Source organism: Penicillium mononematosum, assembly GCF_028829835.1.
Source record: "Penicillium mononematosum strain IBT 11891 chromosome Unknown utg000001l:1.0-4488741.0:1.0-4491989.0, whole genome shotgun sequence".
Classification (NCBI taxonomy): domain Eukaryota; kingdom Fungi; phylum Ascomycota; class Eurotiomycetes; order Eurotiales; family Aspergillaceae; genus Penicillium; species Penicillium mononematosum.
This window is the reverse complement of record NW_026643271.1, coordinates 4,427,556-4,451,680: the sequence shown is the minus strand read 5'-3', so window position 1 is coordinate 4,451,680 and position 24,125 is coordinate 4,427,556. Positions and strand designations below refer to the sequence as shown.

Genomic DNA, 24,125 nt, shown 5'->3' with positions numbered 1-24,125 from the left:
AAGGGAAAGAGCCACTCGACACTTCCCAACCTATTTAGTTCGCCCTCTCCCTTCTCCCCCCCCCCCTTTTTTTCTTTTCTTTTTTCCAACTCGTTTCTATTTATTTATTTCTGTTCGGATCTGTTCAATATGGGTGTCTCTACCTTTATGGATAAGATCAAGCCTGGGAAGGCTGAATCCCAATTCTCCTCCCAGGCCGCAACTCCTGCTCGTGCCGACTCGACTACCGCTGAAAAGGATAACCTCACTCTCGATGATAGCCCCGTCAAGTACCTGACCTGGCGGTCTTTCATCCTTGGTCTGTGTGTCTCCATGGGTGGTTTCATCTTCGGATACTCTACTGGTTAGTGTCACACAGCCATTGCCACTGTAGATGCAACGTTAATAATAACCGAACCTCAGGTCAAATCTCGGGTTTCACTACCATGATCGATTTCAAGCAGCGCTTCGCTGAGTACAATGCCGCCACCGGAGAATATGCTTTCAGTAACGTTCGCAACGGTCTGATTGTCGGCCTGGTATGTTGGAAAAGTTTGTTGTTGTGTTCCCGTCATATACTAAACTCTATATTAGCTCTCCATCGGAACTATGATTGGTGCCCTGGTGGCTGCCCCCAATTGCAGACCGCATTGGCCGCAAGTTCTCTATCTCCTTCTGGGCCCTCCTCCACATCGTCGGTATCATTGTGCAGATTGCCACCACCGATAAATGGTACCAGATTGCTCTCGGTCGTTGGGTTGCTGGTCTGGGTGTCGGTGCGCTTTCCAGCGTCGTCCCCATGTACCAGTCTGAGTCTGCCCCTCGCCAGGTCCGTGGTGCTATGGTCAGTGCGTTCCAGCTCTTCGTTGCCTTCGGTATCTTCATCTCGTACATTGTCAACTTCGGCACCGAGACCCTCGGGAACGCCGCCTCGTGGCGCATCACCATGGGCATTGGCTTCGCCTGGCCCCTGATCCTTGGTGTCGGCACCCTCTTCTTGCCCGAGTCCCCTCGTTACGCCTACCGCCACGGTCGTGCCGAAGAGGCCCGCAATGTCATGTGCAAGCTCTACGGTGTCCCCCACAACCACCGTGTCGTTGCCCAGGAGATGGCCGATATGAAGCAGAAGCTTGAGGAGGAGCTCGCCAACGGCAATGCTCCCTGGCAAGAGGTCTTCACCGGTCCCCGCATGCTGCACCGTATCTTGCTCGGTATCGCTTTGCAGTCTCTGCAGCAGTTGACCGGTGCCAACTTCATCTTCTACTACGGAACCAGTATCTTCCAGGGTATCGGTCTGAGCAACTCTTACGTCACCTCCATCATTCTCGGTGCTGTCAACTTCGGTATGACCCTGCCCGGTCTGTACATCGTCGAGCACTATGGTCGCCGCAAGTGCCTGATGTACGGTGCCGCATGGATGTTCGTCTGCTTCATGATCTGGGCCTCCGTCGGCCACGAGATCCTAAACACCAACCCCTCCTCTCACCCCGCCGGTGTTGCCATGATTGTCTTCACCTGCTTCTTCATTGTCGGCTTCGCCACCACCTGGGGTCCTATCGTCTGGGCCATCTGTGGTGAGATGTACCCCTTCAAGTACCGCGCTGTCTGTATGGGTGTTGCTACCGCTGCCAACTGGACCTGGAACTTCCTGATCTCCTTCTTCACCCCCTTCATCTCCAACACCATCGACTTCCGCTACGGTTACGTCTTCGCCGCCTGCTGCTTCCTCGCCATTCTCGTTGTCTTCTTCTTCGTCAACGAGACCCAGGGCCGGACCCTCGAGGAGGTCGACACCATGTACGTCCTCCACGTCAAGCCCTGGAAGTCCTCCAGCTGGGTTCCCCCCGAGGGCATCGTTGACGACCTGCACCGACCTTCCACCGGGGGTCGCAAAGAGGGTGAGGCCGGCACTGGTGAGCACCAGCACCACGACGAGTCTCAGGAAATTCGCGAGTAATGCGATAATGACTGAAACGAGAGCGCGTATCGCGCGTCGCTTGTGCTTTTTTTTAAAGAAAAAAAAATTCTGTCTTCATAATTAACTACTCCTTGATCAATTGAGTCTCCACCATATCCCTATGGAGACCATGATTTAATAGCTACAAGCAAGGCTTGTCTTAGCAATATTATTTTTTTTATCAAGTCGATCCAAATCAGCTCCTTATCACAAAATAAGATCTAATCCCATCCTCCCAATAACCTCATTGATTCCCGAACTCCATCCCAGCCCCCTTTCTAACCGCCCCATAAACAGCAGCAACATCTCCCTTGACCCCCTTGGCCTCCTTAACATCCTCCAGAAGCCCATCCATAACCTCAACATTCTTCATCCGCAGTCCTCCCTCTTTCGCAATCCCATAAGCATGTCCCAGATCCTTCCGGGCAAGATCAACTGCAAAAAGCGGCTCCTCCCGGGTACAATAATCCCCGCCCACCATTCTCTCCGCATAATTGGCAAATGGACCTGGCGCGAAAAGCCCCAGCCATTCTTGCAACGGCTCAACCCCAAGGCCAGACGCCTCAGCGGCAACAAGCGCCTCAGCAAGAACACCGACAGTATTGAGAATGAACGTGTTACCCAGTACTTTCAGTGTGGACGCCCGTCCAACGTCTATATCAGCTCCACTTCCAGATGAGAGGTCAATCGTTTTCTTGGACACGACACCGTTGAAGAATGGTCGCACTTTCTCGATTGATGCACGCTTCCCAGCCGGAACGACAATAAGTTGTCCTGCGTCTGCCATATTCGGTGCCCCGAAAACGGGACAGGCGACGAAGCCTGCTCCTCGCTCGTGGAAGGCTGCTTCGGTTCGTCGGGATGTATCCGGGTGCACAGTTGAGCAATCGATGAAGGTCTTGTCAGACAGGTCTTGCGAGATTCTGGGATCCGAGAGGATTGCGGTGACAATTGAGTCGAGGGCGGTGTCGTCGCCGACGCAGGTAAAGATCAAATCGGATTCATTTACTGCTTCGGCGAGGGTTGTTACGGCTTTAGCGTTTGTGAGTTCGGACGCATGGGCTGTTGCTCGTGCAGTTGTGCGGTTGTAGAGAAGGAGCGGGCCAGTTTGGGGACCTTTCTGGGCGATGTTTTGGCTCATGCCCTGGGATAGCTTGTTAGGCTTGGTTTTTGTTGGGGGTGGTGGGGGGGGGGGGCGTGTTGTTAACTTACACGGCCGATGTTTCCGAGACCTATCCATGAAACTCGTCCCGCCATGGTTAGTAGAGGTGGGTAGAGTGAAGACCGTAAGACTCCAAAGAATCGGGACTTTGTAAGTGTGGGGGAGGATGCGGGGTAAAACGGTTCAGATCTTAGCCGGTTGCGGTCGTCCTATGTAGTTCTGTAGTTCTGTATGTTGTATACATGTTCATATTTTAGGTTCTATTAGGGCCAACTTGAAATGGCCCCCAACCTAATAGGCAACTAATATGTAGCTAAAACTTGGGGGCCAAGTTCGCGACAATATGTATAAAGTAAGCCAAAAAAGGATTAACTACACGACGAATGGACATCTCATTCCCCGTATATAATACTCCATATTCGACCTCTTTTTAAGGGTTCAGTGTTTACTTGGGAAATTAGTCTTGGCATCTACATATCACCACGAATATACTTGTGAGGAGAGGTCTACATGGTAGACGTCGAAGTGCATGGTGCAAATGTGAGATGAGATTGTTGTTGAAGCTAAGAGCTAGACTAAGAAATCCGACGATACTCCGTATCTTGGTAGATCATTGACATATCCAAAAGAGCATATGGAATCAGATCGAAACTCGACAGGGTCTAAAGCCTCGACCTCTCAACAATCGCAACATCCTGAAATGGCAACCCGAGATACATCCACATAAATGCAAACCTATAACAAAATCAGCATTCATTCACTGCACAGAGATCATACATAACATACCGATCACTACCGAAAAACGGCTGCTCTTTGCCCTCGGCATTCCGCACCCAAAACCACGGCGCACCATAGGCTCCCTTATCAAGAGCAATCTGCGTATTGGACGTCAAAGCTTGCTTGAATTCCGGGCTGGATGCCGCGGCCAGGATTTTCCTGACTTCCGAGTCGGAGTACCCGTTGCTCTGGAATAGCTCAGCTAACTTCTCTGGCTTGCTGATGTCGATGTTTTTGTAGAACATCCACTCCCACAGCGACAGGAAGGTGGTTTCGTACTGCTCGCGCGGGAAGTGGCTTTTGATGTAGATCATACATCGTTGGGGCTGGTTGGTTAGTGAGGGAGAAATATTCCAAGATAGAGAGAGGATGATACCATGACTGAGAGGATTGGGAAGAACATTGGTGTCTGGATCTGCGGGACTCCAAAGTATTTACATGCTCGCTCCGAGTCGAATTTGGAGTACGCTGCTTTAGCGGGCAGTGTCCATGGGGGTTTATTCCCTGTCCAAAACGTCAGCAATCTTAATGTCAATCTTGATGAGAGAACGTTTTATTTTAGATACCTGAGCCAACATTAATCCCGCCTAAGAAGACCGGGTGGAATCTGTCTTATTAGCTCACATCCCATCTAACAACCAGGGACGCGCATACTCAACCTCGACCCCATGTGACTCTAGAGCCTTGCGATTCTTTCGTGAGATAAAGCGTCGCATAGTATGAGTATGGCGATACTGTCGAAGCGGCAGTCAGTGAAATGCGGATTCAACGATCCCAGGGGTGGAGCTGAGGGCTCTCATACCGCAGTCAACGTAAGCATCAATCTTGCCAGGCATGACGAAGAATTATCGATCAGATTCTGTTTAATTTCCTCCGTATTACCAGTCAGGTCAGTTGAAGCAGCGAAGATGAGTCGATTATAGCGGAGGTTGCCGAGGCGGAGATGGACCGAGGCCCGCCGACGATGATGAGGTGATCATTTTAATTCCAACCTTGGGAGGTTCCCCAAATTGTCTACAAATCTGTTGGTTTCATATTGGAAATATGGTTTAGTAGATACATTAAATTGGGGTATGTAGCACTATTCATTCAGTATCTCATCCACTCAATCCTTGCGGCTGATAGCCGACTGTCGGGTATTGACCAGATCCAAGTCATAAGGGTTTTCCTCGTACTGTGTCGCAGTTGCAACACGATGCAAAGACCGGCCAGATTGCCGAGATGCGCGGGACGCATAACGCGCGATCGTACGAGACGGAACAGTGGATAAAGTATCAGTATCACTCGAGTCGGCATCGTCAGATACCCGAGTGACCGAGTCTGTCTTATCACCCTTCCCCGAGTCAGGCTCCTCGCGGCGGACCGCCTGGTTCCTCTCAGCAAGGCGGCGCATAAAGGCGTCCGCCTCAGAAGCGTATGTACAGCGCTGCCTAATGCGTGCGCCATACTTGTAGAATATGAATGGGAATGGCACGCATGCAAGCGCTAAAAAGGCTGGAACCGACGAGGCCCAGTGTATGCCCAGGTTATGGTACATGTAGGTTGTGAAAAGCGGGAAGGCCATGCCGAACAGCGAGCGGAGGGCGGAATTTGCGGCTAGCACGGAGGCAGAGAATATCGTGTATGAGTCGATAAGGTAGTTGAACACGCTGAGGAAGACAAGGACCATGCCGAAACCAAAGGGCGCTCCAGCTGCGACTGAGGCCATCCAGTGGATGTCAGGCGAGTTCGTCCAGGCGAACCAGAATAAGCCGACTGGTAGTGCTATACCTCCGACCATGCTTGGGGGTAGTCTCAGCTCGGGAGCGAGTCGGTCAGTGGTCTCGCTGCATTTTTTGGCGTAGCGGAAATTCTCGGGGAATGTGTATACCACGGCCATCACCATACCGACGAGGATGCCGAGGAAGGCAAGACCGCCGACCCCTTCGCTCCAGCCGCGGACTTCTTGGAAGACGATTGGGTAGGCGGCGAAGAGCATGTAGAGCGTGCCATAGATGATTGCCATATAGATGGAGAAAAGTAGCACAATTGGCTCACGGAATAGCAGAACCCACGGGCGGGAAAGCGCGGTTTTCAGCGTCTTGCCCATAGGAGCGGGGCCACGGTCGATGTCAAGCTGACTGCGATACACCTTGCCAGTCAGGGCAGACATCTTTTCGGCACGACGGCGCAATAGGACAGGTGCATATGTCTCTGGTAACAAGAATATGATACATAGCCAGAGCACACCCGAGAATGCAGCAAGTAGTCCCTCCACCCACCTCCAGCCGGCAGCGGCAGCTAGGAATCCTCCAATAACAGGGCCTAGTGTCGGTCCTAGGAAGGGTGCAGCAGCAAAAAGACTAATAGCGATACCACGCTGAGAAGCTGGAAACATATCTGCAATAGTGCCGCCTCCATTTCCAAACGGCGATGATCCAAAGGAACCCGCCAGGAAACGCAGGATGATGAGCGTCTCAATATTCTTTGCACCCGCCGCGCCGGCATTGAACACGGTGAGAAACATAAACGAGATGGTAAAGATATGCTTCCGCCGAACATCTCACTAAGGGGCGCCCAGATCAAGGGTCCAATAGCGAATCCGAGCACGAAGAGCGATACACCGAGAATGACGATTTCCTGGGCCGCACCAAAGTCCTCCATGATCTGTCTCATTCCACCTGAAAAGGCGGATGAGACCAATGACACTGCGAGAGTAACGAATGACACAAGCAGTGTAATAGACCACTTCCTGGTTGGGGGGAAGTTCATAGGGTTGCGCGGGTCAGCAGGGATCCAGATCACGGCGTATGGGTGGTCTTCAGTGCCTGACCCTTTGTATGGGAATTGCATGACTTCCTCGGTGACCACCTTTTGGTCGAAGATCAGGCGCCAGAAAGGGATTTTTGAAGGCTGCATGGCCTCGCCGTCGGGGACTATCATGCTGGGTTCAGGCCAGGAGCTATATAATGATGTGGACTGGTATATGGGTGTGTATATTGGAGGATATCAATTATGTAAGAGAGAAAGAAAAAATACTAATATTGAATCGGTCCAAACAGCCTCAAATAGAACAACCGAGAGCAGCCTCGGTCTAAACCATTGAAATGTACACCTAGGTATATATATCTCGGCAATTATGCACAAATTTTCAGTGGAGTCCAATATAAGGGAGCAACCTGACTGGCTCAAAGGTCGGCCCGAACGCCATTCTTACGGCTTCCCGGAGGCTTGGATACCTTGGCAGACATTTCTTTTCTCTTTTTCGCTATATCATAGGGCTCTGGTTGAGTATTGAACCAGTAGTCTCATAAAGAAAATGCGTTACTACCTATGTGCTTAATTTATGTTATTGTACCATTCATGTAAAGTCCAAGTTCTCCATAATATAATCTCTTCCCCCGTTTTGATTTGTCAAAAACACTACCTAGTAGTATAGTAGTGAGTGGCCTTGAGGTTCAAATATAGTGACAGATGAGTCTTCTTGGGCTCCCCGTATTGTATATGCGTTCAGATATATTCTATTATATGCCACGGGACCAGATACTATCCACCAATTCTCAAGATACTGCAATTGGGGCCCCAATCACCATTGCGTTGGTTTGATGGATTTTCTGCTCTTCCTTTGACTGCTCTACAGCCATCAGCAACCGCGTGGAGCGAATGTGAAGTTCTATCAAGTCAACACGGGTTGCTCTCCACAGTAGTAGTGACTCACCTTCCAGAATAACCTCATACCCAACCCAAGAGTCATCATTCCGATCATCCTGAATGAGCACTGGAAGAGACGGATCCCACGCCTTCGGCCGCACGTGCATTTTCAACCCAACGGTCTTGCTCATATCCACCCACAGTATATCGTCATCGAAAGACATCCTTTCAGAGTCCTCTTCCCAGTCAATCTCGGTAGTCTTCTTCATCCTCCCGCTTTGGCCACGCAACCACTCCCTCCATAACCGAACAAACCCATCCTCAATAGTCGATGCACTCAACAGCAACGATGTTCCCGGCTTGACTTGCACTAGATTGGCCACCACACATAACTGTGAGAAATCCTCATATCCATTTAAAGTAACCTCACGTATCACAGCATCCTCTCCTTTGCCTTCTCGACCCCCATTAATGTCAGCCCGTATGAACCCCACCACCTCCGAATACAGAAGCATCCTACCTGGCGAGAAACCGGACTTGGAGCCAATTGTGCCTCGTTCATCTTCATCATCGCTGCTTACCTCTGGACGAAAGCGCGAATATAGTCCTGTCACCCTACCTAGGTGGTGGGCGGCATCGATATTCTCGTATAACAGACCCGTTTCATCATGACGCTCGTTCAGTCCATCTGTACCGAGGTATTTGCAGAAGACATGTGGCTCAGTGAGCTTTGAGCTGGGATGGAAGCATTCCAGCAGTAGTTTATATTCCTTGAGCGGCATGCTAAGGAGCAGGCGGTAGTGGAGGATTCTTAGGACCAGAGCGTGGAACCGGTGGTTGACTGACGTGAGTGGGAGAAGTGTCCGGGTTGAGAAGTCGGATAGAATTTGAATGAATACCTAGAGATATGTTTAGATCCATTGCTCAGGGTGTATACCCTGTATACATACTTCGTTAGGTAGCGAGTTCAAGGTCATTGCGGGGTTGGCGGGGTTCATAGTTGATGATTATTGTGTGTTAATTGGGTTACAACCTGGGAATAGAGGTCATTTAAGTCATTTATGCTAGTTAGTATACTCCAAAAGGTCAATATTTAATGCAACAATGGACAACAAGGTGTGAGTTACACTGTTGATCTCTGTGTATCGACACAACAGATTGACGATAAGTGATAAGTGATGTCATAGCACGTGAGGCGGGCATATATTTCCTTTTTTGGGTTTTTTTTAGTGCGCCAGTCCACTGCCAAGTCCACTGCCAGCCCACCTCACCACCCATGTGGGACACCAACTGGGGAAGTGTGGTTTCTACCGGTTAGTTGCGGCATTCAATTACCTCTTTCAGCTGAACTCAGGTCAAACGGTCCCCCCAACGTGCCTGTTTCCCCGGAAAACTGCGGGATCCCGATTCCTGGACGGCTCACCGAGAGAAAGACGGAGATGCCAAGACGTTGTATGTCAAGATATATTGCTTCTACAACTTCGCCATGCTATATTAGTTAGGCAAGGTCCACCGTAGCCTCCTATACATAACACTTTGGTCTCGCTTAACAGCTGTAACCTGGCACATTCCTTTCTTCCGGAGACCCCGCCTCCCCACCAGAAGTCAAACCCCGACCCTTTCCAACTATTTTCGGGGATTTCTCTTTTCGCTTCCTTACTCCTTCTCTCCCCTCCAAGGTATTATTGTGATCTATAGCCATGGAAAACGTACTCGACGACATTTCCCACCGGAGATACAACCCTCTCCGTGGCTCCTCCATCTTGGTCTCCCCCCCACCGAACCAAGCGCCCCTGGCAGTGAGTATTGTTGCCATAGGAAAGACACTGCGCAACATACCAGCTAACCATACAACACCCTAGAGGAGCACAGGAGAGCCCCTCCAAGACAACCCTGCCCAACTACGACCCCAAATGCTACCTGTGTCCCGGGAACGAGCGCGCCCAGGGCGATACCAACCCCAATTATGAGAGCACCTTCGTATTTGTGAATGACTACAGCGCTGTGAAGGAAGAACAAGCGGCCTATGAGCCCTCAAATCAGGATGGTACGTCCAAGCCCGCCCAGCGCATCCACACCACACGCGTACCAAGCTCACACACACCCACAGAACTCGAATCGCGGTTCCTCAAAGCCGAGCCCGTAACGGGCAAGTGCTACGTGCTCACCTTCTCATCCGCGCACAACCTCACCCTCGCTGACCTGGCACCTCGCGAGATCGTGCCCGTGATCGATGCCTGGACAGAAATCTACACAGCACACTTGTCCCCGACCTCGCCGCTAGCGAAAAAGGCATCCCCAACAACGCTGCAGCCCACATCCACCTTAACAAGCGCCACCAAGCCAAAGGAGCAGTACCGGTACATGCAGATCTTCGAGAACAAGGGCGCGGCCATGGGGTGCTCGAACCCGCACCCACACGGGCAGGTGTGGACGACCAGCTCAATGCCGGAAGAGCCCGCTGCCGAAATGGACCAGCTGACCAAGTATCGCCGGCAACACGGCGGTAGCCACCTGCTGGAGGACTATGCGGCGCTGGAGAGCCGCAAGAAGGAGCGCGTTGTGTTTGAGAACGATGCCTTCCTGGTTGTCTGTCCGTGGTGGGCTACCTGGCCGTTTGAGACGATGATTGTGAGCCGCACGCACAAGCGCGCGCTAGTGGATTTGTCCGAGGCCGATAAGATGCTGCTTGCTGAGGCAATTGCCGAGATCACCCGTCGCTACGATAATCTCTTCGAGACGCACTTCCCTTACAGTATGGGTGTTCACCAGGCTCCGCTTGATGGCACCGAGGAGGAGATTGAGGCGTCATACCTGCACTTGCACTTCTATCCGCCTCTGCTCCGAAGCGCTACCGTGCGCAAGTTCTTGGTTGGCTATGAGCTTATGGCGGAGCCTCAACGTGATATCACCCCCGAGCAAGCTGCTGCTAAGCTGCGGGCTTGCGGTGGCGAGTTGTACAGGAAGAAGATCGACTCGTGAAGCGTCTCGGAATTAATAAAGGAAATAAAAGAGAAGAAAAGAAAAGCAATCGATGAAAGTCTGGGCGGGGTTATCCCAGAGTTGAAGATATTCCATCTTATGTGCATTATATATTATTTCCCCGCAAAGCCTGCTGTATATAGTTGTGATCCAACATTCAATGCTCAGTTCCATAGCTATTTGTTGAACCATCCCCCTCTCCAAATCACTTAACCCAGGTAGGCCTCGCGCTGGGTCAACATCCAAGCCAGCGAGCCCGACGCAACAATCAAAGGATTCAAGAACCGGCCCTTGAGCGAGGCATTGCCGAAGACGAGCTCGCCGATAAAGTGCGAGAGCGCAATGCCGTACGTCCACATTCCAAGGTCATACGCGACAGAGTTTGTGATGTTGTAAGCAGCGGTCATGCGAATGACTGCAGAGAGGAAGGTCCAGGTTCCGAAGACGCGGCCGGAGAGCGGCGTTGCGGGGACCGTGCCATTACTGTAGAGTAGGGAGGTGTATTTTCGGAGAGGTGTAGGCTTGCAGGCTGTTCAGAGCGGAGACGACCGAAACCTATATAGAGAGGTTGGTGGTTAGCTTGGAGAATAAAGCAGTGGTAATGGGATGACACAGGCAGAACTTACGAAGAAAAGCCATTTGGGCAGGAAGCCCTCGGACTGGGGGAGATAGGCAAGGTATTGGTCCATTTTTGAGCGAGTGTCCCTTTTGTTTTGATCTGAAGGGGAGTTGTTTTTCTTGCGACTTGGAGGCCGAGGATGTTTGGGCAAGTCTTGGCGTTTGATCTTCCCCCAACAAGCCTCACGTCGGTTTGCTCAACCTTTTTTCCCCCTTCTGTCTACTTTTTCCTATTCACGTTCATTCGCCCGCTATGGATCTCTCGAAGCATATTGAGTGTCTCGCACAATGGCCAGCCCTTATTGCCCCGGGTTTGCCTACTTATGGAGCGCTGTTCCTCCTGGCGACCGGAGGGTTGGTTATTGCCCGCAAGGTCTGGACGTTCATGCGGGTGCTTTTCAGTCTGTTCGTGCTTCCGGGTAAACCGGTACGTAACATCGATATTCAGGCCCACAAATGAAAAGGATGAAGCTGACTAGCATCATTGAGTAGCTTCGCTCGTTCGGTCCCCCCGGTAGCTGGGCCGTGGTAACAGGCGCCTCAGACGGCCTGGGCAAGGAATTCGCGCTGCAATTGGCGAAGTCGAAGTTCAACATCGTGCTTGTATCCCGAACAGCCTCGAAGCTCGCAACCCTGTCAGAGGATATCACCAAGCAGTTCCCGCAGGTGCAGACCAAGACACTCGCAATGGATTTTTCACGCAACGCCGACGCCGACTACCAGGCGCTGGGCGAACTGGTCTCCGATCTGGACGTGTCCGTGCTGGTCAACAACGTCGGTCTGAGCCACTCGATACCCGTTCCGTTCGCGCAAACCCCCGCCGCAGAGATGGCCGATATCGTGACTATCAACTGCACCGGCACGCTCCGCGTCACTCAGCTTGTCGTGCCGGGCATGATGCAGCGCCGCCGCGGTCTGATTCTGACCATGGGCTCTTTCGGCGGTCTCCTGCCTACCCCGTTCCTCGCCACTTACTCCGGCAGCAAGGCTTTCCTTCAATACTGGTCTACTGCTCTTGGCGGCGAGTTGGCCCCTTACGGCATCGATGTTGAACTCGTCCAAGCCTATCTGATTACCTCTGCCATGTCCAAGATCCGTCGTGCCTCGGCTTCTATCCCTACCCCGCGCGCTTTCGTTCGCTCCGTTCTGGCGAAGATTGGTCGCAGTGGTGGCTCGCCTACCTATGCCTACAGTTCGTCGCCCTACTGGAGTCATGGCATCATGGCTTGGTTCTTGACTTCTGTGTCCGGAACTATGGGCAAGTTTGTTCTTGGGCAAAACAAGTCTATGCACGAGAGCATTCGGAAGCGCGCTCTCCGGAAGGCTGAGCGTGAGAATGCGAAGAAGAGCACTTGATCTGCTCGGGTTTTCTCGGTTTTCTGCTGTGGAGCAGAGGGAGATGCGATTCTTGAGCCAGATTTATATATTATTCGAAATGCATGATAGGCTCGAGTAAATGTATAAACAGAAAGAAAATGATAGGGAAATAACGGGAGCATAATTGATACCTAAAGGTCTATACCAAGAAAAACAAATAAGAGATTCTTCACAACCTTTGCTATCGACCCTCATATATCTCCCAGGGCTGACCTCGGTAGAATTCTTATCGATAAGCCATTATCACCCCACTTCTCTCACCTGGGATCTCGTGTATCATCGATAATGACCAAGCTAAAACCTGCATGCTGCAAAGTAAACTGATAAAGCATGTCTCAATCGACTCTTCCCGTCAGTGGGATTGATGACGCCTCATATAAAATCTCCACGGACAACCGCATTCACCTTCTCCTTGCCGCAACTGGCTCAGTCGCGACTATCAAAATAGCCAATATCATCAGCGCCCTTTCCCCTCATATCCACAAGCTCTCGATAAGAGTGATCCTCACCACCAAAGCCAAACAATTCTTAGCCGGCCAGTCCGCCGAGCAGCCCACCGTGTCGTCCCTCGGTTCCCTCCCTGGCGTAGAAGCCGTCTATGACGATGACGCGGAGTGGGGGCCAGAGCCCTGGCGCCGCGGTGTTGATATCTTGCACATCTCTCTTCGACGCTGGGCGGATATCCTTGTCATTGCTCCTCTTTCCGCAAACACCCTGGCCAAGCTCGCCAACGGACTTAGCGATAATCTATTGACGTCCGTATGTCGAGCGTGGGATACAGATGGCCAGGTTGACGGGAAACGAAAACGGATTGTAGTTGCACCGGCCATGAATACGGCTATGTGGCGACACCCAGTGACGGCCCAGCATATCCGGGTGCTAGAGGTGGAATGGGGTGTTGGAAAAGACAACAAGGGAGGTGAGACAGGCTGGGTCGAGGTTCTGCAACCGCAGTCGTCGAAGGTGTTGGCTTGCGGGGACGTGGGGAGTGGAGCTATGTTGGAATGGACCGAGATAGTCAAGGTCATTGAGAATAGGTTGGGGTTGAGTGACTAGAGACTTCTTGGAGTGGTTAGGATGGGGATCCGTCCTTGCCCATTCCTGCCTTCTTTACCGCATCCTGCTCATATTCCTATTTTTGTGATTTGGGTCTTTTATGGTATAACATGTAATCTCTTCCCCCATTTTCCGTATTTTCTTTGATTTTCTGACAAAGGGCTGTGGGGGAAGATGAATTCCCTATGGGAATGGAGACGAATTGTTAAGGAATGGTGAGGATGAGGAAAATACAAATCAAGTAGCAACGCATTCTATAAACTCGGCCCCTCAGTTGCAACACAGAAGATATCAATCATGGGCCATGGCCAGGTCTTTTCGTCCAATCACTTTGCCCAGTGCAGACGCACAGAAATGTATCACCCGATCTGAGAGAGATACCTTGACCAAAAGCTCCAAGTAATAGACATTCCGTCCGGCGATGGTTTGGTGAGGAAACAGGGCAAGGTCAAAGTCACTGAAGTGACATTGAATATAATCTATGCAATGCGCATCTAGATGAATGTGTTTTTCTCGGCAATCCCGATCACTTGGGGCGAAATGCGTAAAACTGTGGAAGCACTAGACTTACCGGAGTTCTCCAATCGCTGTGGTGCAACTTGGAGATTGGACTCATAGATCTCCACGGGCTTGGTAAGAAGATCATGCTCCCAATGAAGCAACTGAATTTTCTGGCATGTCTGAAAATCCTTTGGGTATTGTTGATCCTTTTTTTTGGGAGGTCCATCTGTTAGAATACGCAAGGTAGCAAAGGCTTCAAATGTTATATCCACACGCGATGTAGAAAGCTTGTCCCAAAGCCTGCTCTCTGAATTGCTTGACGCATTAGGAACTGTGTATTCCCAGACCAGCGAGCTGGCGTCGTGAACCAGAAATCGATCGGCACTCTACTTAGATCCCCATTGGAACTGCCAAGTTCTGGCACCTTTTTGGAGATATGGTGCTGGATGTGACTGTATATCCGAGAAAGGTAGTCTGCCACAGCTTCCCCGGCTTCCTTTTGGTTGGGCAGCCTCAGGATTTCCGAACCGGTGACTCTCTCCAGGAGGTCATCGTCGAATTCATCACGTTGGGGATTTCTGTCCAATAGTAGCTTCGTCCAGGCATAGGATCGCATTTCTGGGTTGACCTCAAAGCCCCAGAGGTGTGGACCTCCATCCTGCCTGTAAGAAATTAGGGACGGGGCGCTGGGCTGCTCACCAAGACTTGAGGGCCATTGCTTGATAATACTGATGTTTTCGCTGCCCATTTGGTCACCTGCACGGATAAGAACATAAGCAATGCCTATTCTCAGTCAGTGAAAGAAACGAATTAGTGAAGGTGTAGGCGTTCTTACATGTGAAGGTGGTACCGTAGTCCACACCCACGACAAGCTTGTACCCATTCTCTTCCATATCGCCTTGGAATCAGGATGTATCCGATAGACTGGACAAGTTGGATTGAAAACTCGACTAAATACTTAGTGTTATACATTTGATAATCTATTCCCACCGAAGGTCTTCCAAGCTCATGTTTCTGTCTTGTCTTTCCAATATAACACATGTTTCATTGCCAGAGTCCACAGAGTTGATGCACATCAGAACCACGTTATTCCAAGATTGAAAGACACATACTAAGATTTCTCCTGGTTCTAGTTTCATTCCACTTTGGAAATATTTCTTTGAATGTCTTAGGCTTCGGGTTTAGTTCTAAAGAAGAATAAAGAAAAGTGCAAAGTCTCACATGAAGGTAACTGTCTCTCCCAATTATTCAGTTTCATCCTCAGAATACGGATTTCTTTCATCTCCAAGATGGCCACCAGAATTTCCGCTTTCATAAACAAAGAAATACGCCCAGTCCTCACCTGGAGGGGTTCTGGCTGTTTCCTAATTCGTCCCTACCTAGGTAGATTCATGTAACCACACCGTAAATTTGTAAATTTGTAGTTCCAAAGAAGTTTCAAAGGAGAATAAAGAAATGTGGCTACTCTCTCGGTCTTGAGATTCCAACTTCCAAAGAGAAAAAAAAAAAAAGTAAAGTAAAGTAAAAAAAAAAGCAACAAAGAAATGTGTGTGGCCATGTTTTCGCCAAATAAGACATAAAATGGGACATGGCCATGCTGGCTTTAGAAATCTATCCCTCCTCTTTTTCATATCTCCCCCCGGCTACATCACTTCTTCTTCTTCTACTTCTTCTACTACTACCATGAGCAGTACTAGATCGAAGAAGCAGAAACCTCAGGTTAGAAACTTCCCCCTTTGCTGCTATACTTTTGGTCTGACATACCCTAAAAGGAAGATCCTCCTGCAGAACACCAGCAAAAGAAACCAAAGATGTCCTCTTACGCCCATCCCCCTTACATAGCCCCCGATGGTACAAAATATCCCTCTTCTTCGAAGCGTGAATACATGCATGATGTTTTCGAGATGAGAGAAATGATCGAGGCGGGCATGTTTGGCTGGCCCGGACCGAAAAACAACGGCGACTTGCTCTATTCGCTCGCATTCACCGCGGAGGCCCATTCGTGGGCCATTGAAAATGTGAAGTCCATTGAGGAGATGGACCGTCTCTCCAAAACCCAAAAGCAGGCCATTATCAGCAGCCTCGCGGGTTACTGCGTGCAAGAGGAATGGGATGTCTTTATGGGACTCCTTCCAGATACGGTTCAAGAGTTGATCAATGAGGTATTGTTGAAACCCTGGTCTACAAAGAAATCTGGGGCAAGCTTTTCATGAACCCTTGGTGGTACTTGGACGGGAAGATGTCCCCGACAGACGAGGGAGATGAGACGTTCAGTACACGGCTGCAGCATCTGTATGACAGATTCTACGAAAGTATGTCATGCCACCTTCCCACCCCAAGAAAAAAGATATGTTTCATTGACCACGGTCCTTCATTGCTTCTAGTCAACCCACTCATGGCATCACTGTGGAGATCCGAAACCAATCGCCTTGCAAACTCGGCGAATGTACACCAGGCAGCAAACACAGTACTTGGAACCTATCATAAGGACCGCCGCGAGTCTTTCGTCGATCAATTTGTGAATGACACTCTCTCCGTCGAGCCTATCCGCTGGCTACTTAGAGAGCCAACAAGCAAGGAGGATGTGGACCAGCGGGACAAAAGACTTCGCCGAATTTACAAGATGGCAGTGGAAAGTGCTGCACTGATGGGAAATATACGAGGCCACATTGATTTTGAGGGGCTGGCAGAGCTACCTGAGACATTCACCTCTGTTGACAGGTTGAATAAAAGGGTAGTCGCACATGAATACAATTTCCTATACGACGATCACACCACACTGGATGGTGGTCGGATCTTGATGGCCGTTTACCCAGGGATTGTTCGCAGATATATTTGTGCACGTCAAGACCGGATCACCGAGTACTACGGAGCATATGTCGTGGTGGGTCACCCCAAGGGAGAAGAAGTACAGAAATGATCTAATATGGATCTGGATGGATTGGCTCTTGACTTTTGTTTATCGGCATTTGTATCCGTTCGTTACCTACTTACTTCATAGATGTATGTTATGTATGCAGAGAGAGAATATTAAGAATAGGAAAGGAAAAAAAGAAAAGAAAAAGAAATGGCGCCACCCGGAATCGAACCGGGGCTAACACAGAATTGTGTAACACCACAATGTGTCGTCATACCACTAGACCATGGCACCAATTGGATATTAACCTACCTCTTCTTTATACTTACCTAGGCGACTCCAATAGTTTATATAGGGAAACCCTCCCCTCGGTGGTGATCGGTGGGGTATAAAGGGATCCTCCTGATAAACCATCGGTGGTTGCGTACAATCCCGATCGGAATTTGCGGGATTGCAGGACATCATTGTTACGGAATGGAAACGAAAAAGGACAGGCAAATAAGGGATGGTAGCTACGAGGTATCGTTGGAGATAGCAATCAACTTGTGGTCGGTACTGGTCAAAGGATCAGCAATAACGACAAGGCATAAGTAATTTGAATCAAAATACTTGGCGACTTGAATGAACCTCAACGCTGAACTTAATCACAGATGTCATTTTTAGATTTATATAAATCTATATTGCGAGAGATGTACCGAAAGTAGCCCGGCTGGCGCAATTGGCAGCGCATATGACTTCTACTTTACTCTCCATTTTGAAAGAAAGTGGGAAAAGGGCATCCATCATAAGGTCCTCAGTGAGCCTGAGGTTGGGTTTTTTTTTTTTTTTTTTAAAAAAAAAAAAGGAGTTGATGCCTGATAACCAAAGCATTCATTTGACAGGCCCTTCGAGCTATTTTACATTGTGAATTGTATCGCTACGCCCTGATGGGGGTTTTTTTTTTTTTAAAAAAAAAAAAACCACCCGGCCGCTATGAAGCATCTACTCTGGACTCCCAGATTAGGAGTCTGATATTTGTATTTCTCTGTGTATTGGATTTTACATTGACTACTCAACCCCTTGCAGAGGTTGGACTGGGTATTCAGACCATGGAACATCCTGTAGCAAGTCCCTAAAGCTATGTCTGATACTTATCTGTCTTTATTTTACCTCTAGACTCTCTTCATCTTAGCCTCCCTATCCCTCTCCTGCTTCCAGACCGTGTGCGATCTTATCTAAGGAGTGTCATCCACCGGGACGAAATACACCCTCTTGCCAACAGTGCACCACTTAGGACAGTGTTCCTTTACCGACGCAATGTAACTCCCTGTGTCAGCATGGAACTTTGGCTTGACATCTGGAGGACATTCTGCGTTACAGCCCAAGCACTTGACTTCCATAATCGCTGGTTTCGAGGCGTCTTTTATCGGGAGATTGCTGATTTGTAAATCGATATTACATTCGGTTGCATTCCCGATGTCATTTTCTTCCCGTTTCCGTTCGAATCTTCTCGGGGAATGGGAAGAGGAAGTGGAGGCGTCCAAAACCTTCGACAGTGAACTTGGATTCACATATGGAAAGCGACTTATTGTGATCTCTATGCTTCTCTTGTGTATAAAAGGAATTCTAATGCTGACCGGAACAAATTGTGACAAGTTTCGTGGATACTTCTCACAGGAGAACCAACGTGGCACATACTTTGGCACCCAATGTCCACCGAGGAGCTGGGTCAAGCACTGTGCGACCAACTTCAGAGATCTCCTCTTCGTTGCCACTGCTTTGCGATTGTTTGAGCACCGTCTTCTCTTTACACTTCATACACCAGAGCTCCACATGTGCTGGGAGACCTTCACAATCATCGGGGCTTCGTAGTACTTTTTCCAAGTCATTTTCTCTCAATGCCCATGCTGTCCGGTACTCAAGGCCATTTGTGGGTCGACCATTCCGCTGAAGGCGATGACACGACTTTGAATAGCATTTCACACGGTATATTAGGTAAATGTAGAGAAAACTTTGATAAGTTATCGGGCTCTACAGGCTCAGAGCATACCTCACAAACTCGGGGAACGATTTCAAATGTCGAGAATATCTGAGAACGACAGTGTTTGCGATGATCGGCAGTATCAGGGTTGAGCCTTGCTTGTTGAAAGTTCATAAGTGCGAGTAGCATCTCTAGGGGCGGGGGAGAGAGATGCTGACAGAGAGGACTTGCTATCGCTTGTACAGAACTGCACGTAAGCCGGGATGATATCTATGGGTTTCTGCACAAGTCGCTTAAAGAAGTATTCTCACGAAGCAATGGTGGGGGTGAGGACGGAAATCCGTGCTCATTTATCGTAATGCGCTTGTATCGATCTCTGAATTGTCGGTTTTCTGGTGGACCTTTCCTTTCTAGGAGGTCCTGGAGGACGTAGTACAGTCTCTGCAAATACATTACCGCAGTGCCTGAGACCTTAGCACTTCTGTATCGGATGATGACTCTGCTGCCCGAGCTGATAGAACGCTAGCGAGGGTATTAGACTTCTCTGCCTCGGTAATTCCTAGCGCCTTAATAGATGTATTGTGGATGAAATCTGACTTTTGACGTCCATCCACGTGTCGAGTAAAATTGTAGTTGAACGGAAGCCCTGCCAGCTGGCAAGCGCAAGTGATAATCTGATCTTGCAATACGGCCTCCGGGTTTGATAGGGAATTGAGACAGAGAAACCGATGTGGGTGCAAAGCGGAAAGGAGGATCCTCGAAATACGTTCTTCGTCATTTTCACTCCTTTCCCATTCAACGAACAGCCGAATCTTTTCGTATTCGCCCCATAACTGAAGATTTGGAAGCCGTAGATTCCCTTCGGCCCACCTTTGTACCCAACGCCCATAGACAATCTCGATTTTCGCGGAAATTGTTTTTCTTATCCACATCGTGTGGTCCTCGTGGATCGATCGAAGATGCGGTGGATATCCCTTGAAGGGACTGAACGATTTCCTCCGATGAAAATGGTTGTACATGAAATTTGTATTATGGTCGAAGGCATCGTGCAGAGCAATCCTCGTGCAAGGACTTGTTGGATTCGAACCGGGGACAGAATTGTGTAATACCACAATGTGTCGTCATAGGTCAACTAATTCGTCGACGCTGTAATGAGAAACTAGATTCCCCTCACTTGCCTGGTGCATTTTCATGTCAATGAAGGTGTCAATGTTCACACGCTCTTCTGCGCTCACCAGACATAGACGGTCCTCCATCGTCGTTAATGGGCCAAAAAACTGCGGATCAATAAATTTCCAATAGAACTCATCAAACATGGAGCTGCGTCGCGAAGCAAGGCAAAACCAAAATAGTCCAGGCTCAAATGACTTCTCCATAACAATCGAGAAACGCTGGGACTGTGACAACGATCCGCCTTTGATTTTTATGGTCTCACAATCTTGAAGCACTTCTACGAAAGTGCGAAACCTCGGCATAAAACGCACCAGGAATTGATCTAGATCGGACTCCCAGTCTTCCGGACGCTCCAACAAGAGCCACCAAGGAGCAGCATATGTGAATTCAACAGGCGCAGCATAAGCAAATTCCCAGTCGACTACCCCAGTGACAACAAGCCTTGAGGCATCCACAAGGACATTGTCGGGGCAAAGACCATCGCAATAGATCTGGAAAGGTCCATTGCAATGTTCTTTGGCTACTCCATGAGAAAGTCTGCGAAAAAGACAGCGCGCGACGCATTTCTTCCGACAGTCGGATTCATCCGTGACTGCATCGTTGCGTTGATGCTCAAGGTGATGAAAATGTTGTTGGGCGAGCTCCTCGAAATAATCTGTTGCGTTGTTGAAGTGCTGTCGCTTAAAGACATTAAGTGGGATGTTGGAGAATTGAGCGAGCCGGTTTGCGTTGAAGGTAAACGGACGCTTCGGCACGGTCCAACTACCCAACTCGTCTTTTCGGATAGCTCCAATAACCGGGAATTCAGGCTTCGACAGCTCTAGCAGAACTTCTGCCATGCCAAAATAGGCCTTCCTCAAGACAGAAATAGGAATATTCAAACTTAGCGTGTCTGTTTCTCGAGGCGAATCTCTGGGATATCCACTTAACGGACTTCCTTCGACAAAAGACATCACAATGTACGGAACGACCACACACTTGCCAAATCCCAAGATTTTTGGAACAGGGATCGTTGTGTGTTGAGCAACAAAGTGGATGAGGGCGACCTCGTCTTCAATCTTTTCATTGCGAGCGATGACTCGACCAAGAGCCGCAAAACGAACTACAACGCGGTCTCCATTTTCGAAAGTAACTCGATAGCAAATATTGAAAGCACCATTTGGAAGCCGTGAAGCTGTCACGGGCGTACCGGGCAATGCCGGGAAGCAAGCTTGCCTGCCAAATCCTCGAATTTCTGAGTAGTTTTTGTATCCCCACCTGAAAAATCCGATCTGATTGTTGGTTTGCAAGACTGTCGAAGTCCATTTCACATGCAATGCGAGGTCGATGTATAGAAAGAAGATGGGAAGGGAAATCTCCTGGAGTCCTTTGATCATGTGATGTAGTCGCCTAAAATAGTTCGACCAAGTCGACTCATCCACAAGTCGAACCACAAGTCGAAGCCAATCCTCACCTCCTCTTTCGCGCCCGTAACATAATCGCAGTCATGTTAACCAATGACGAGTGAGGCACCCAGTCAATATTCCAACGCTCACGCCATTAGCGTGATCACACTCTATAGGTACAGTGGGGCTAGACCTTTGTACCTACATTTTACCGCGCTGCATACCGCCTGCCTGTTACATACTGTCATAAATACCGCCTTCCTATTGAACATGCTACCGTAAGAATATATAGTCAGCCGCTTATCCGGCCATAGTCTGCTGAATGGTTTCTTAGGTAGTCTTTTCTAAAGGTCTTTTTAGTGGTCTTTTTTAGTAGCCTCCTTAGGTACATACCTTTAACTGCTAACCGTTAGCGCTAAATCACGTGCCTACACGCTAACTATATTAGGAGTTTTAGACTGGCAGAACTAGCAGAATTTGGAGGGCGGTATATTTGGGTACAAAGGTTTAGCCCCACTATAAATATGCTGTACTGTATTCAATATGAGATCCACATGTATATATAACGGTGGAACTTCAAGCCGACCAGGACAATGACATGCGAGAATCCTTTGGCTCCCAACATTCTAGTATAATCCTTGTTTTGGACCTTGGCCCATGCCAAATGTAGATAAAGGCCCTATCTTTCTATCACGTTGCAGGTGGCGTACAGTAGCGTGTTTTTAATAGAGGGGTTCTGGGCTGGGGCTCCAAAAGCCAAGAGAGCGGTTACTCCCGAGGGTTGCATTGTTCCGAAAGAACCATGCTATACCTATATAAGCGAGCTAAGGATATGGTTTCAGGTTTATGAAGTACTTCGTGCTGCGGTATCCCTTAAGAAGTGGTGGTTTCCTTTGAGTGGAAGTGCTTTTCGCCATATACACCTGCTCTCAAATGGACCGTGCAAACCTCGTCGGTCGCGCCGCCGAAATTGCTGAGGTTGTTCACAGCCTAGCAGGCGATCTGTCTTCGCAGGGAATCCCTGAGCCTTCTTTCGAACATGGATTACCCGCTGTGCTACAGACCGATGCGCCGGATTCAACTGCGCTAGCCGCACGCATGAAGCTCCTAGGCTTACTAGATGAGCTACGTGATCTTTTAACCGATCCCGCACTCCTAGGTAGCCCTGAATTGGTGAGTAAAAGGAGATTCCCACTTTTCAGACTGACCTGACCTCTGCTAGCGTAACCCTTCTTTAAGCACATTGGCATTGGTTCGCCTGAAGATATTTGAGAATTTTCCGAGTGAGGGGGCCACCATCAAAGATCTAGCACAGCGTGTTAATCGCAATGAGAATATTGTTCGCCGATTGATGTCTCATGCCGCCACATATCATGTCTTCTTCCAAGAAAAGCCTGATTTCTTCATCCACACGGCTGGCTCCCGTATTTTAACAGAGAATGAGGGTATGCGTTCTTGGATGCTGGTCGGACTTGGTGAGACCATGCCTGGTGCCCTTAAAGTATGCCGATAAGTGTCCCAAGCTCCTCGTGTTCATACCAAGCTGATATTCCAGATTGCTGAAGCTGTATCGCAAAACAATGACTCTGAAGAGCCACAACATAGCGTAATCATTCCAGTGACTTATTTAATGCAGGTTAGCTAAATAGCAACAGGGATGGAATATACAAAATGGCACTGATCTCCCGGTCTTCCAAGCCCTTGCCGACATGCCTGAACGTGCGAAGATCTTTGCTACAGCCATGAGTTGGCACGCTCAGCTACCTGGATACTCCCCGCAATATCTAATAGATCACTTCCCGTTCGGATCTGGAGATATCACAGTCGTCGACGTAGGCGGTGGCATCGGCCATATCGCCCGCGCACTCGCGGATCACTGCCCAACAGTTCAGTGCATTGTACAAGATCGCCCCGAGGTTATTTCCCAGGCAGAGCAAGCTTTGCCGGTTAACCTCCAGGATCGTATCCGCTTCCAACCCCATGACTTCTTCCAAAACCAACCGGTACATGGCGCTGATGTTTATTTATTGCGTCATGTACTGCACGACTGGTCCAATAAATACGCGCGGAAGATCCTGCAGGCTTTGATACCAGCTTTGAAGCCCGGGGCCAAGGTGGTTCTAAATGATCGCATCATTCCCGGCTATGGAGAGGCACATTACTTGAAAGAGCGTGAAGCACGGTACGAGACTGAATGTTCGTTGCGGTTATGGGACTATAGACTGATAAAAAGAAACCAGGGACTACGATATGTACATGCTTGGTTTACAGAATGCCCAAGAGCGCACACCAGATGATTGGAAATCTCTTTTTAGAGACACAGACTTGCGGTTCAAAGTTATGAGGATATCCAAGCCATCTAAATCATACCTCTCCATTATGGAGGTGACCTGGGAGGGCTGAATAGGCGAATAATTCAAGAAGACTGTGTCATTGAGAACCTACCAAGTAAATGTTGAAGAGATCAACTGAACAAGATGGACGATGGACCCATCAAAACCAGATCTATCATAACCTTACGAGATGAGAATAGACTGGAATTGGATTCTCTTCATGATATGCCTAACACTCAACCAACAAATGACAAGTGACGGGCCCCTTGGGCTCTTTTCGGCCCTCTGTTATACTTAAAATTTAGCTATAGGCTGATAAGACATAAATCTGTATGTTCTTCCATCCCAAGATCCGATATGGTGTAGTGGCTAACATCG

General features: G+C 49.2%; 14 protein-coding genes across 14 annotated transcripts; 7 read left to right on the top strand and 7 right to left on the bottom strand.

Annotated features, from left to right (window-relative positions):
- Positions 1-120: 120 nt before the first annotated feature.
- N7519_001704 (sugar porter family MFS transporter) lies at positions 121-1,936 on the top strand (the record flags this gene model as incomplete). Its single annotated transcript, XM_057288482.1, has 4 exons — positions 121-343; positions 403-518; positions 574-595; positions 624-1,936. Exons 1-4 carry the CDS (start codon positions 130-132, stop codon positions 1,934-1,936), a joined length of 1,665 nt encoding a protein of 554 aa, XP_057154565.1. The 5' UTR covers positions 121-129.
- A 244-nt stretch (positions 1,937-2,180) lies between these two features.
- Positions 2,181-3,193, bottom strand: N7519_001703 (NAD(P)-dependent oxidoreductase; the record flags this gene model as incomplete). The annotated part of the gene is made up of 2 exons (XM_057288481.1): positions 2,181-3,080; positions 3,149-3,193. 2 exons carry the CDS (start codon positions 3,191-3,193, stop codon positions 2,181-2,183), a joined length of 945 nt encoding a protein of 314 aa, XP_057154564.1.
- A 567-nt stretch (positions 3,194-3,760) lies between these two features.
- Positions 3,761-4,711, bottom strand: N7519_001702 (putative DSBA family oxidoreductase; the record flags this gene model as incomplete). The annotated part of the gene is made up of 6 exons (XM_057288480.1): positions 3,761-3,833; positions 3,885-4,201; positions 4,252-4,379; positions 4,442-4,482; positions 4,530-4,609; positions 4,646-4,711. 6 exons carry the CDS (start codon positions 4,709-4,711, stop codon positions 3,761-3,763), a joined length of 705 nt encoding a protein of 234 aa, XP_057154563.1.
- A 269-nt stretch (positions 4,712-4,980) lies between these two features.
- On the bottom strand, positions 4,981-6,797 carry N7519_001701 (MFS transporter; the record flags this gene model as incomplete). The annotated part of the gene is made up of 2 exons (XM_057288479.1): positions 4,981-6,416; positions 6,479-6,797. The coding sequence occupies 2 exons, from the start codon at positions 6,795-6,797 to the stop codon at positions 4,981-4,983; spliced, it is 1,755 nt and encodes a 584-aa protein (XP_057154562.1).
- Positions 6,798-7,414: 617 nt separating this feature from the next.
- Positions 7,415-8,503, bottom strand: N7519_001700 (uncharacterized protein; the record flags this gene model as incomplete). The annotated part of the gene is made up of 2 exons (XM_057288478.1): positions 7,415-8,404; positions 8,456-8,503. 2 exons carry the CDS (start codon positions 8,501-8,503, stop codon positions 7,415-7,417), a joined length of 1,038 nt encoding a protein of 345 aa, XP_057154561.1.
- Positions 8,504-9,205: 702 nt separating this feature from the next.
- Positions 9,206-10,487, top strand: N7519_001699 (UDP-glucose:hexose-1-phosphate uridylyltransferase; the record flags this gene model as incomplete). Its single annotated transcript, XM_057288477.1, has 2 exons — positions 9,206-9,304; positions 9,348-10,487. The coding sequence occupies 2 exons, from the start codon at positions 9,206-9,208 to the stop codon at positions 10,485-10,487; spliced, it is 1,239 nt and encodes a 412-aa protein (XP_057154560.1).
- A 209-nt stretch (positions 10,488-10,696) lies between these two features.
- On the bottom strand, positions 10,697-11,176 carry N7519_001698 (Erg28 family protein; the record flags this gene model as incomplete). The annotated part of the gene is made up of 2 exons (XM_057288476.1): positions 10,697-11,008; positions 11,114-11,176. 2 exons carry the CDS (start codon positions 11,174-11,176, stop codon positions 10,697-10,699), a joined length of 375 nt encoding a protein of 124 aa, XP_057154559.1.
- Positions 11,177-11,358: 182 nt separating this feature from the next.
- On the top strand, positions 11,359-12,461 carry N7519_001697 (ketoreductase; the record flags this gene model as incomplete). Its single annotated transcript, XM_057288475.1, has 2 exons — positions 11,359-11,532; positions 11,598-12,461. 2 exons carry the CDS (start codon positions 11,359-11,361, stop codon positions 12,459-12,461), a joined length of 1,038 nt encoding a protein of 345 aa, XP_057154558.1.
- A 351-nt stretch (positions 12,462-12,812) lies between these two features.
- Positions 12,813-13,538, top strand: N7519_001696 (uncharacterized protein; the record flags this gene model as incomplete). Its single annotated transcript, XM_057288474.1, has 1 exon — positions 12,813-13,538. One exon carries the CDS (start codon positions 12,813-12,815, stop codon positions 13,536-13,538), a length of 726 nt encoding a protein of 241 aa, XP_057154557.1.
- Positions 13,539-14,301: 763 nt separating this feature from the next.
- On the bottom strand, positions 14,302-14,932 carry N7519_001695 (uncharacterized protein; the record flags this gene model as incomplete). The annotated part of the gene is made up of 2 exons (XM_057288473.1): positions 14,302-14,822; positions 14,875-14,932. The coding sequence occupies 2 exons, from the start codon at positions 14,930-14,932 to the stop codon at positions 14,302-14,304; spliced, it is 579 nt and encodes a 192-aa protein (XP_057154556.1).
- A 918-nt stretch (positions 14,933-15,850) lies between these two features.
- Positions 15,851-16,959, top strand: N7519_001694 (uncharacterized protein; the record flags this gene model as incomplete). Its single annotated transcript, XM_057288472.1, has 3 exons — positions 15,851-16,201; positions 16,243-16,351; positions 16,424-16,959. The coding sequence occupies 3 exons, from the start codon at positions 15,851-15,853 to the stop codon at positions 16,957-16,959; spliced, it is 996 nt and encodes a 331-aa protein (XP_057154555.1).
- A 1,392-nt stretch (positions 16,960-18,351) lies between these two features.
- N7519_001693 (uncharacterized protein) lies at positions 18,352-18,747 on the top strand (the record flags this gene model as incomplete). The annotated part of the gene is made up of 1 exon (XM_057288471.1): positions 18,352-18,747. The coding sequence occupies one exon, from the start codon at positions 18,352-18,354 to the stop codon at positions 18,745-18,747; it is 396 nt and encodes a 131-aa protein (XP_057154554.1).
- Positions 18,748-19,977: 1,230 nt separating this feature from the next.
- N7519_001692 (phosphotransferase family protein) lies at positions 19,978-21,405 on the bottom strand (the record flags this gene model as incomplete). The annotated part of the gene is made up of 1 exon (XM_057288470.1): positions 19,978-21,405. One exon carries the CDS (start codon positions 21,403-21,405, stop codon positions 19,978-19,980), a length of 1,428 nt encoding a protein of 475 aa, XP_057154553.1.
- A 942-nt stretch (positions 21,406-22,347) lies between these two features.
- On the top strand, positions 22,348-23,817 carry N7519_001691 (uncharacterized protein; the record flags this gene model as incomplete). The annotated part of the gene is made up of 5 exons (XM_057288469.1): positions 22,348-22,587; positions 22,637-22,915; positions 22,970-23,020; positions 23,070-23,596; positions 23,655-23,817. The coding sequence occupies 5 exons, from the start codon at positions 22,348-22,350 to the stop codon at positions 23,815-23,817; spliced, it is 1,260 nt and encodes a 419-aa protein (XP_057154552.1).
- Between the last annotated feature and the right edge of the window lie 308 nt (positions 23,818-24,125).